The sequence below is a fragment of the Salarias fasciatus genome, chromosome 1 (assembly GCF_902148845.1).
Source record: "Salarias fasciatus chromosome 1, fSalaFa1.1, whole genome shotgun sequence".
In the NCBI taxonomy this organism is placed as follows: Eukaryota; Metazoa; Chordata; class Actinopteri; order Blenniiformes; family Blenniidae; genus Salarias; species Salarias fasciatus.
The window spans coordinates 30,910,958-30,923,102 of NC_043745.1; the positions used below are offsets into that span (position 1 = coordinate 30,910,958).

At 39.1% G+C, this 12,145-nt stretch overlaps 1 protein-coding gene across 1 annotated transcript; it reads right to left on the bottom strand.

The window, feature by feature from the left end:
* Nucleotides 1-5,467: 5,467 nt before the first annotated feature.
* On the bottom strand, nucleotides 5,468-11,566 carry LOC115390766 (macrophage mannose receptor 1-like). Its single transcript, XM_030094765.1, has 6 exons — nucleotides 11,496-11,566; nucleotides 11,159-11,320; nucleotides 10,216-10,428; nucleotides 7,222-7,439; nucleotides 6,453-6,778; nucleotides 5,468-6,155 (listed from the first exon to the last, which is right to left on the bottom strand). The coding sequence occupies exons 2-6, from the start codon at nucleotides 11,311-11,313 to the stop codon at nucleotides 5,967-5,969; spliced, it is 1,101 nt and encodes a 366-aa protein (XP_029950625.1). The 5' UTR covers nucleotides 11,314-11,320; nucleotides 11,496-11,566; the 3' UTR covers nucleotides 5,468-5,966.
* Nucleotides 11,567-12,145: the final 579 nt, after the last annotated feature.

The window sequence follows — 12,145 nt, forward strand, 5'->3', positions numbered from 1 at the left end:
ATTAAAAGTTGCCTGTGATGATGCTTTTGGAGTAGCTGAAGAGCTGGAAAAGTGCTATCTTTTTCTTTGTATTAGCCACTGACATTAGGCTGTTGTCATAAGTGTTGCTATTTCACGAAACTCCTGTTGACTGGAAGCACAGTGCCTTATCCGTCAGCAGAATTAGATGGATGGATAGATAGATAGATAGATAGATAGATAGATAGATAGATAGATAGACAGATAGATAGATATTATTAACTGTTAATGTTCAACCTTTCAAATACAGATTTTATTCTGATAAGGGAAAATACAGTTGTCACTTTGTGCACAAATCCTGGCTACTCTGCATTTGCAACATAGTCTAACAAACATGATAAAAAACTAACTCCAGAAAAAAAAAAAAAAAAAGAAAGTCTCTGGGGTAACCAGAAACTTGTGTTGTCAAAATGGGGTTACGACTCGACAAAGGTTGGAACCCACAGGCTGAAAGTTTCAGAGTGTATGAGTATTTCCTGTGTTTGAAAACACCTCTTCAGCATTGAATTAACTGGTAAAAGTTGGACTGACTTTGAGTAATTCAATCAGTAATGATTTAAAAGGACCTTTGATTCAAGATTCTAAAGCAGGATTAATGGATGACTGCCATGAAAGAAACATTCTTAGAACATTTTTTAGATTTCCTGTTTCTCTGTGATTTTGTCTCTGCATGCACAAAATGTTGAGGTTGTGTAATGATGGAAAAAATGGTGATGTTGTGTTAGTAATAATCAAAGCATCATGGTTTTATTTGAAGGAGTGGTTTTTTTCAGGCAAAGGCCTGTTCACATGCTTTAATTTAGGTTTCAGTCAAAGACCTGCCGAAAAAGAATAAATGAGTGGTTTTTTTAAGTAGTAGTGCGCAGAGTTGTTATTTGAAAGGATTATATTTATCACAAAAGGACAGAGTGAATACCTCATATCCTAAAAAAATTGTGAGATGGGAAATCAAGTGTTTAACAGATCAGTAATCAGCACAATATGCCAATTTGTGTTGAACACAGAAAACATGAAAACACGAGAATAAAAACCAACCTCTGCAGGATCAAGTATGATTTAGAGGTTAATCATAAAGTTTAACCACTTGATCGTGTTCATGTTATCGGAATTTGACAAAGAAATGTTAAAAATGTCTGTCTCTATGGGGGCGGTGGAGGGGTGGGGGTTCACATTCTGGTAAACACGAGCCAGCGGTCGTAATGAGCAGAGCCTGTGCTCAGTCAGTCAGAGATGAAACTCGCTTTGTTCTGTTCTGTAAACGTCTGATATGAGCAGCAGCCTGAGAACCAGGCGCAGCGAATAAAGAGCGAGTTGGATCTGGTTACTGCTCTGCAGGTTATGAATAAGATATGGCTGCTCAGAACAGGAGCAGCTGCTGGAGGCGACGGGCCGATCTGAGTCCCGTCACCGTCCCTGTCAGAGCATCACGACCTGAACAGTCTGCAGGTGGAAAATACTGGAACCACTGCTGTCAGTCGCTTTCATGAAATCACCATCAGCTGCAGCTCCTTTACTCTCTGTGAGCTTATTGCTTCTTTTGTCACACGTGAGAACATTTGGAGGGCTGCACAGCTGCTGTCTCACTGTCCTGCTCACTGATCGATTGGTTGATGGATGCTATTAAACTAAATCCATGCTCACTTGAGGAGTGTCTCATTAATCCTGAACCAATTCAGTATCCCTGACAGTGTATGAAACATCAATGAACCAATCGCGTCAGCAACCTTGAATAAGCGTTCACTATTTTTTCTTTGTTTGTTTATATCAGCTGCCTGTTTTTGTTCTACCATTCAGATTATAATGTATTCCTTCAACTATGATATAACTTGAGCTGGACTTATTAAGTGAAACAGTCATTACACTTTAAGTTTAGTTAATGCACCAAAATTGCAAAGGTGCATCACTGAAACAATGCAAACTGAAGAAGACGATTAAAAGCAATGCAAAAGCTTTGAGTGATTTGTAAAGTGCAGCAGTCACCAGAATCAGCAATAAAATCCCACATTCCAGCAATTTGTTTGCTTATGCGTTTGTTTGTGTTGTGAAACTGAGAAGTGAGGGCTGCTCTCTGCCCTGCGAGCAAATACATGAGATCTTTCCCTTTAAAAATTCTCTCCGTCTATCAGTCCAACGCACACAGATGTGCATTAGGTCACCCAGACAGTTCCAGCCAACACTGATTTACACACACACACACACACACACACACACACACACACACACACACACACACACACACACACACACACACACACCCTCCACTTCCCTGGAGCTTGAAACGCTCACAAACACACCACAAAGCTGTTTCCACGGCAACACTCCCAAAGCACTTAGCACAGTGTGACTGTTGTGAGAGCTCGGGGTGAGGCTGACGGTGACGGACCGGGCCGCCAGCTCCAACACTTTCTCTGCTATTTCCTCAGCGGAGAGGTGTCAGTTTTAAAGCACAACACGCTGAGCTGTTACCCAACAAACCAAATCACTTCGCTCATTCCTTTACAAAGCTTTTCTTGAGAACATGTTCATCGTTAATCCACATCTGCTTATATTTTCACATTCTGTCAGACAAAGTAAATGTAATAGTTTAGTTTAGACCCACTACTACAGAGAGTACCAAGCAGTAATACCTCAGTTTCGCCATTTAAATACCCTTTTTTTAATATGATAAACAGAGCATAAAACATTGGTTATTAATTATATTTCATAAATTGTACTAGCTTCAATTATCTTGTTATTAACCAAAAGAAGAAGATTAAAAAAAAAATCCCATATCTCCTCTGTCATGTTTAGTTTCTCTCAGTGTGAATTACTTGTACAGAGAGCAGGAGAGCTAATGTTGCTGTTAAGTTTCAGCTCACTTACATCAGCTCAACAGTTAACTGTTCGCATGTCAGCAGCTTCTTCCAAAGCTGCATCAGATCTGGATTTACTGCCAAAGCAGTCAAGACATGTTCCATTGTTGTTCCACGATTTTAAAGCTTATTTGACCTTTTAGCTCAGCATAGCTGACTTTATAAAAGAGCAGCAGAAAAAGCATTTTCCCTCCACAAACGTCTCAAAACCATTTTGGATGTCAGCAGAACTGCTGCAGTTTCATCAAAATGTAATGAACCTTGAAAGAACTACACTATTTTATTATTGTATGTGTACCTGCCATTTTCAGCCCATATTTTAAAGATTTCACTCATTAGTTATTTTTAACTGTTATCAAGTTTGTGCATTTTAAACCTAAATTTGACAAAAGTTTTTGTACTTTTCCTCTTTTATCCATGCTGTGTTCATGAATCTTCATGTGTTCTCATTGCTGAGTCTGGGGCCAATCTTAGCTGACAGGATACTTGAGAAAAATCCATAAAGCACAGGAAGAATATGCAAACCCAAATAATGCAGTCAAACAACATTTAATAGAATTACTGCAGATGTAACATTTAATTGAAAAGTCTCAAACTTGCTCATGTCGAGTAATGTGATTATTCCCTGTAGATCGATGCTTTAATTTAGTTGAATTTCTGCTTCTGTTTGGACAATGTGGACCTGTAGACAGTGTGTTTGAGTGAACTGCGGGAGTTTTGCTCTCAGTCTGTGCGGTGTCGGCTCTGTTTTACCCAGATTCTTAAACTACTGTAAAACTAAAAATCTAGGTCATAAAAAGATGAGCACCCGGTGTAAAACTACAGAAAAATCCAACATCAGCATGAGCTGTCAGAATAGCTGGAGGAGCACTGAAGCCAGCAGATAACTGAGTGTCATCGATATATATATCCAACCACTGGTGGTTCTATATTAATGACACACAGTTAGACGCCACCTGTTCATAACAAATACTGAAATAATCAGCTTCAGTACATCCATGCAGGAAATTAACCCACGTTCCCTTTCATTTGATGAAATATGAGTGTTAGCGTCTCTCTCTCTTCGCTTCTTTCATGTAAACTGTGCATCTTGGAACATTTACTCTCCAAATGAAGTGATCAAGTCTAGCCTGGACAAAGCTCACAAATTAGCAGATATATTTACACATTGATTACAGAACAAACTAGGCTGGGTTCAGTTTAAACAGAGTGTCAGGCTTTCCTTGGTGAGTTTTCTCTGGAAGCTGGGGGTTTCATGCGAAGCAGATGTTTGTCCTCAGCATATGTAGGTGAACCTGTCTGCTCCTTTGGTGGAGTCGGTTTGGCCCCATGCTGCTCTTGCATTTATTATATAAGAGCACATTACAGTTTTTTGGCAATATTTTAGCATGTCTATCCTTATATTTGCTGAGATAGACGGTTTCTTAATTTCTGAGAACTTCCAGTCGAGTTTCAGGACTTCAGTCGTCGATTTTTGACCAAAGCTCCCGGTCAGTCTCCTTTCACTGCTGTAAATGTTGCCAGCTGTCCCGTAAAAGACAGTGTCACGAGCCGGAAAGCAGCCGCCGCTGATCCGATCCAGACAGATGAGGGCATGGATTCAAGGTGAGTGACGTCAACCAGGAACGTTCGACAGCTAATCCAAGAAAAGCTGACATTTTTAAAGCTTGTTGAAAGCAGAAAAGAGAAGGGAAAAAAATGTTCCTGAAGTGAATCTTTGTTTCAGAGTAAAAACAGATAAATTGATGTACTTTGGCTTTCATAAATGTTACAAGAAGACTGTGGAAAAAAAGATCTCATCAGCTGGAGGGTAATGTTTGTGGTGACTTATAAAAAGGAAAAAAAAAAAACCTTTGTCAGGTACTCTTAAAACTGATTTTTACAAGGTGAGCATTGATGGGGGTCAACCCTCCCGCAGTCAATAACATTCCCTTTGGGTCTCTTTTCACCCACCTGATACACTGCAAATACTGTTTTTCCAGCCTCTCATTTGTGAAAGAAGAAGGAAGAGGTGGTGAGTTCATGTGTTTAACATTTCCCCCATAATAAATTTTACGGATGTTGTAATTACAGAGTGAGTGTGGATGCAGACGCGGAGTCTGATGGTCAAACATGAGGAATTCAAGGAAAAAAAGGGGGAAAAAAAAAACAGCAGCTGATTCGTGTCAGCTCATGTAAAACATAAATAAAACTCTGTATTCAGAGGAGAACACATTCTTTTTTCCTTTCAACTCAGATTTTTTTGTTCACTTCACCAATTCGCTGGGAAATCAAAGTCTTTGAAATATTTAAGAGCAAACCACCAACTTCTTGCAGCGAGGCATTTATAACGCTGTCGAGGGAAGTTCAGAGTTCAGATGTAATTTATGGGTATTTGTCACATCATATTTTTTTTCTTGTTGTGGCCATCTTCAGGACCAAGGCGCATCCACCTGCTCCCCTGTGTGTTTCAACAGGTCTCTCAGTAAAAACTTGTGTCACTTACCAGTATCAATAAAAGTCACTGAAATCTTTAAAAAAGAGGTAGAAATGAAATACTTTCTTTTTATTTTATTTTTCTAATAACTTCAATTATTTGCACAGGTTCTTTAAGATGTTTATAGTTAATATGCAAACAGTTATTCCTGTTTTTTGACGTCTGAAAGTTTCCAATTGTATGACATTAATAAATTGTTCAAAATCCAAATATTTACTACTAAATATAGACTAATAGAGAAATGCAACGTTTCTTCCTCTTTCCATCATCTGTTCATCCCTCTTTTGATTGTATCTTTCTTTCTTGTTCATCTATAAACCTCTATTAAACCATATAACCTGCATGGATCACACATACGGTTCATGTTCACTGTTTCAAATACACTGAAGAAAAAGCAGAAATTTCGATCTAACATGCATGCCTTTATTTTCAGCAATTGCGTCATTACGCTTATTATGCAGCAGGAGGCTTTGATCCCAGCTTACACTGAGGGAAACAATGCAGAATTCGAGGGATCACCAGCCCATTTCAGGCATATCCGTCTCTAACTGGAAAACACACGTTCATGCGGCAGCGAAAACACCAACTGAGGAAAAACAACATCATTATGGAAACTTTCTTTACTTTCTGTAGCACAGAAAGTTCTTTCTCTCCACGCAGTCTCTGGTCTCCACGCTTGTCCTGTTGGCCTTGGATAAGGCTCCACAGTGCTTCCAGTCAAGGGGGCATGCAGGCAGGTCGGGGTACAGCATGTCTGCTCCAGTCACCCAGCGCCAATAACCGGCCAGGAAACGCAGGCTGACCCACACCTAAAGGAAACACGGTCAATGGATTTCACTATACTGGATTTCTTTTTTTAAAGTCAGCAGCCAACAAAGAACTTCACAGTCTTAATCACATTTCAACACAAATGATGATGGCTGCTACGAGGTGTCAAAACCCATCCATTGAGAGCAATTTAGGATTCTGTGTCATGGCTGCTTGATCGTCAGCACTTTATAACTGTGCATCATTCCACCATTAGTTTTCTATGAGCACAGACGCATCAAACAGCACACACTATAGACACACATCATGTGAATATTTGTAAGAGAATATAAGCTCACCTCCTCAGTGTCGGCCTCGATGACCCTGGTCATCACGTAGTCCTGGTCGTCTCCAGGCTGCACGCTGACCAGATCGTAGACATCGTGGCTGTTGGAGGGTGAAGTGAGGGCTCGACAGTGCTCCAGCGCCTCCTCCCAGGTTTTGTTCTCTTTCACCACCACAATGTTGTCATTGGAGCAGATGAAGGGGTAGCTGTCGTTGCAGTTCTTAGTAGCCATCTTTTTCTCAAAAGATGAGATGGAGACACACCCTGAGCTGTTGTCCGGCTCCCCTTGGTCCCAACTCCGGTAGTCTGAAAAGCCTGCGCTCCATTTCCACGTTTCTTCTGTAGCACCAGAAAAAAAAAAAAAAAAAAAAACCCAGATGATTCCAAATGTTGGTATTTATCTGCAATCTGTCACAAAGCCAAATATAACATGTGATGTGTCGAGGATGGGGGAACTGGACAAAATGCTTTTTCAAAGACAAGCTAAATGTTTATTTTTAACCTCTAGTGTTTCAAATAATGAGACAATGACGAAATGCATCATGCCGGTTTCAATTCTTTACAGTTTTTCAGAAGTTTTTACTTCGAGAGGAATTTGTCCCATCAGTTCAAATAGGCAGAAGTTGTGGAAACCTTCAGTTGACTGATTTCAATCATGCTGCTGACATTAGCACATCATATCCCATGCCATCTTTAAAGAAGCAAATATACGATCTAATTCATAAGAACACAGGTGAATTGTTCATACAGGACTGGTGGTTTGTGACTGTGTGTGCGTCAACCTTCTTTGTGCAGTCCGATCCAAACAGAAAAGTTCTTGGCACCAACGTCGTTGATGTAAATGTAGTCTGGAAAGGTTGCGAGATCAGTATAGTGTTGCCTGCAGTAGTCCTGAGCTTCTGACCAATTCTTTGACAGAGGTATGAATTCATACCAAAGGAAATCTTGTATCTCGTGGCAAAAGAAAAAGAAATGTGTAGCACAATCCTGTCCACGAATCCTTTCAAAAGAAATGAAAGAATGAAAAAGGGTGAATATGTTGCATGTTGACCGAATTCACAGGTATTTTAGGTGTGTTTCCATTTCAAATCATACATTCAATACTTCACACGCCTCTACGTACAACTGCTAGCAGGGTGACCTAAATGCACAGCCTCACGAGAAAACACATGCAAAAAATGAGGAAATCCATTCAACAGCATGTTGTCTCAACAAACAGCATGCAAACACTGGCAACATAGGCAAATAGCAAAATGCTGCCAGCATACAATCAGAAACTTTTAGTTTCTGAATAAATATGGTGCACACGAAAATACAGTAACTGCTTGACTAAATAGAAAGTCAATCACTGAAAGTTAAAAGAAAATAATCAGAAATAGTATAAGAAATATTAATCTCCAACAGCATGATAAACTAGTCGATAAATGACAGTCAAAAATGCGCTGCATTGTGCTGTATTGTTAGCATCATGTGTCAGGAGAAAAGCTGCTTGTTTTTGTAGTGCAAATTCAAATAATTTTGAACCAATTGGGTAACACTTCCTTTTATGGAACTGTAATTACCATGTAACATGGTAATTGCAAGGTAAGTACCGTGTAATAAGGAGAAGGTACTGTAAAGTTACCATGTAATTACAGGGTAACTATGTTGCTAATTACCTAGTACTTTTAGAGTAATTGCCATGCCAATTCCAGGCAAATACCAAGTAACTACCTGGTAGTAAGTATTAATTACTGGGTAATTATAATGTATATAACAACTATGTTGTTAATTGCCAAGCACATTCTAATTAAGTAAGATTTATAGTGATTGTTTATCACTGTTGTTTGTATTTTATTTTTTGCGAAAGAAATCTGTTCTAATTCTTAAAAAAATAAAAAAGTGCCTGACTGCTAAAAATTTGCACTGTTTTGTAAATTGTTTTATAAGAAGTTGAACTCCATTTGATTAAAATGTTTATCTTTGGCAGCTCTCTTGTTTTTGCATGTCTGTCACAGTGAGGTGTTTGGAGTGAGGAAGTGTAATAATAATGCGTTCATCTTAATGTTATCTGATGGCTGGTGATGGTGGTTTTTGTTGGAAACTCTGATCTCCTGACAGATATAGTGTGCTGTTCAGAGACTGTATCACAGACACTGATGGGGTTTGCTGCATTTTTGGTGCAAGTGTGTGGGGTAATGTGAAAGTTTCCTAGTAACGGGCTAAATACTGAGTAATTACCAGGTAATAACATGGAAACAGACCTCACTTCCTTTTCCAGTATAGTTGCACTTTAATAACTATGTAATTTCCAGGTAGATATTTTGTATTTACTGGGTAACAAATGAGTAATTACCAGGTAATAACATGGAAACAGACCTCACTTCCTTTTACAGTACAAATCCACTTTAGTAACTATGCAATTTCGAGGTAGGTATTTTTGCAGTTCCTGGGTAATGAATAAGTAGTTACCAGGTAACAGTGTGGAAACAGGCCTCACTTCCTTTTGCAGTACAGTTCAACCATAATTACCAGGTAAATGTTGTAGTTACTGGAAAATACTAAGAAGTTACCGGGTAAGTAGTAAAAACCACTTGACTACTAGGGAAATACATAGCGTACACACCTGGCAGTACCTAGTAATACCTAGTAAAAAGTCTTCATTTCCCAGTGATTACATGGTAATTACTTAGCAATTACTTAGTATGTACTTGACAATTAACAACATAGTTGTTATATACATTATAATTACCCAGTAATTAATACTTACTACCAGGTAGTTACTTGGTATTTGCTTGGAATTGGCTTGGTAATTACTCTAAAAGTACTAGGTAATTAGCAACATAGTTACCCTGTAATTACATGGTAACTTTACAGTAACTTCTCCTTATTACATGTTACTTACCTTGCAATTACCATGTTATTACATGGTAATTACAGTACCATAAAAGGAAGCGTTACCAAAGTGAAGCTTTTTACCGCGCAGCCTATTGTGCTTTCAAAATGAATGAGGAACCGGTTTTATTGCTCTTAATGGCAAAACTGACCTGCTGGATTCTTGATAAGGCCTCATTTAGCAGTTACTCAACAAACACCTGCACTCCCCATTTTTTTCCTTCTATTGTTGTTTGTACCTTACAGCATGTCTAAAATGCCTCCGTAATGATTTATCTCAAAATGAAGAGTGGCACTCGTAATTTCATTGTATGACAGAAACTAAAAGTTTGTCATTCTAAAATAAAACAGAAAAGAGTGAAGCCTATGTGTTCCAGTCACTGAATCCTGATTCTTTTTTGTGATTCTTTCTTGCTTAGGACAGTGAATTTGATGGAATCTATCATCTTCACTTTACTTTTTAAAAAGACATCAAAAAGTAAAGAAAATGCAATGACACCCTGAAGTTTAAATAACCTTTTTACAATAATCTGCTCTCTATAACCCTGTCTGCCTCTTTTCACACTGTTTGCATTTTCCTTTACTCCTATATCTGTATTTTTTATAGCCTGTTGAAAAGGATTTGCTTTCTTCATTCACATAACCTGCAAATATCCTTTGCACCTGTTGCATGCTGTAAGATGAGACATAACAGCAGTTTTGTTGGCTGTAAGTTCATGTTTATCTGCTGTGCTCAGGAAGCGAAACATCTTGAGTCTTGCATATTTGAAAAATGCAAGCTAAAAAGATAAAACTCAAAAGTGACTTTTTGTGTGTTTTTTTTTTTTTTTCAACAAGCAGTAGAGCAGTACAACACATAAACACGCACACATGCACATGGTCCCAGAAAAGTCCTGCATTACCTCTGGGAGTCGTAGGAGACATAGGCGCAGCTGTCAGTGCGGTATGGCTCGTTGTTTGACCAAGAAGGAAAATCGTCGATGTGTCCACTGGACCAAACCCAATCATTTACTTCAGGATCTGGTCTGTACAGACCAATCCAAGCATGATATGGCTTCATGTCCATGTTGTCTTTATCTGACTCCTTGAGGAGGACGGCCAAGTCCCTGTGGTGTCTGATGAGACACAAGCGTGAACAGTATATATTATTATTATATTATAAATACGAGTCAGATATACCAGTTCATAAATAAAAAGGTTATTGTGATTGTAAGGCATTTTTATATTTCATTATCCATTTTATGCAGGGATTTATGTTTAAAATTGAATAAAACATGCGTTGCTACTCATCTGCACTGTTTCTTTCAATGAATAGAATCTGTTTGCTGAATCAGTTACATGCCTGATATTTGTCATAAACTGATGGATTCGACCTGAAATTATCAGTAGCAATTCTAATTCTAATTCTGTAATTCTAAGGTAAGGTAAGGTAAGGTAAGGTACTTTATTGGTCATTATACAGTGAATGTACAACGAAATTTTGTTCTCTGCATTTAACCCATCCATCGATGCCACTGAAGCATTCCGTATGGAGCAGTGGGCAGCTGTGGGGAGCGCCCGGGGACCCATCTCCAGATGTGGAGTCAGGTTAAGTATTTTGAGAAGCAACATTGTCATTCATATGATCTATCGGTTTTACGAAAATCTCTTTTGAACTGAAAGCTATTAATCTGACCCGCGGCAGCGGTTTTATAAAACGAACAGGAAATTTGCATTCTGTTGGGAAGGAGTGAAATCTGTTTGGATTTTTTCCATATAATTTACATCTAACAATCAAGTCTCAAATTAAACAAATGACTGTCAGCCACTACATGCTCAAGCAGAAGGTGAAGTAGGAAAGCTTACTGCCTGCAGTAGGATTGGGCTTCAAGCCAGGTGTGGTGATCTTCGTAGTACGTGTAATATGTGGAGACCACTGATCCCAGTCCGGACACTGTGCTGCTGCTCAGGACGAGGACAATCAGGGCTCTTGGCAAGCTGCTGCTCTTCATCCCCATCATCGTCGACCTCCATAAAAAACATCCATCATGTTAAATGAGAGGACAACAGAATAGAAAATCTCAACATCTCACGAAGATTACAACAAATTGCAATAATTGCCTGTCCTGTTGCTATTAAAAGGATATTCAAAATAACCTACACCAGCGTATGAAGAGTTAAAGGGTTTATGTGGTGCCATTACCTGCTGTGATGGCTCAGTTTGTCTTATTGAGCTTCAACAGTGAAGAACAGGCTATGATGCTTGATAACTCTCCAGAAGTCTCTGCGACACGTTTTAAAACTTGAAGCTGAACATATCACATCAATCATTTGAATACCAGACACAAGTAAATCAACAATCTGCTGTCTACCTCTGCATCTGCGGGCAACATTTGACTGCTGGCAAATGAAGAGAAGGCGTACAATCTAATACACCCCCAAAGAGGTGCCTGGACACGTGTACATCATATTTGGATCAGACCTTCAGTAAAATTGACAGTAAGGAGTCTCCACAATCATTTAACTCAAAATAAAGATGAAGAATGAATATGAAAAAATGTAAAGCACACACTGGATGGCTCCAATCAGAGGTTTACCTGGCACATAAAGTCTTGTGAAGGAGGCCCCGAGTTTGGCCCACGACACAACAGGGACGACATCTCAGAGCTACTTAACCGTGGTCTGGCCCCTCATCTGATCTCTGCCACTTGATAGAACCCCCAACTGGTTCTGACTGCTGGAGCGCTCGGGCCCTCGCTACCCTCCCATTTCAAATTGTACCTTGGGCAAACAGACACTTAATGCAGCCAATGCTTCAAACTCAAAGACACACTCATACACACATTCAAAACT

Bases quoted from the DNA above. Each gene is read 5' to 3' on its own strand.
- LOC115390766 (XM_030094765.1), bottom strand. From the start codon at position 11,313: ATGATGGGGATGAAGAGCAGCAGCTTGCCAAGAGCCCTGATTGTCCTC. The intron at 10,429-11,158 runs GTAAGCTTTCCT...GTGTCTCATCAG, and splicing joins GCCCAATCCTACTGCAGGCA to ACACCACAGGGACTTGGCCG. The intron at 6,779-7,221 runs GTTGACGCACAC...CTGGTGCTACAG, and splicing joins GATCGGACTGCACAAAGAAG to AAGAAACGTGGAAATGGAGC.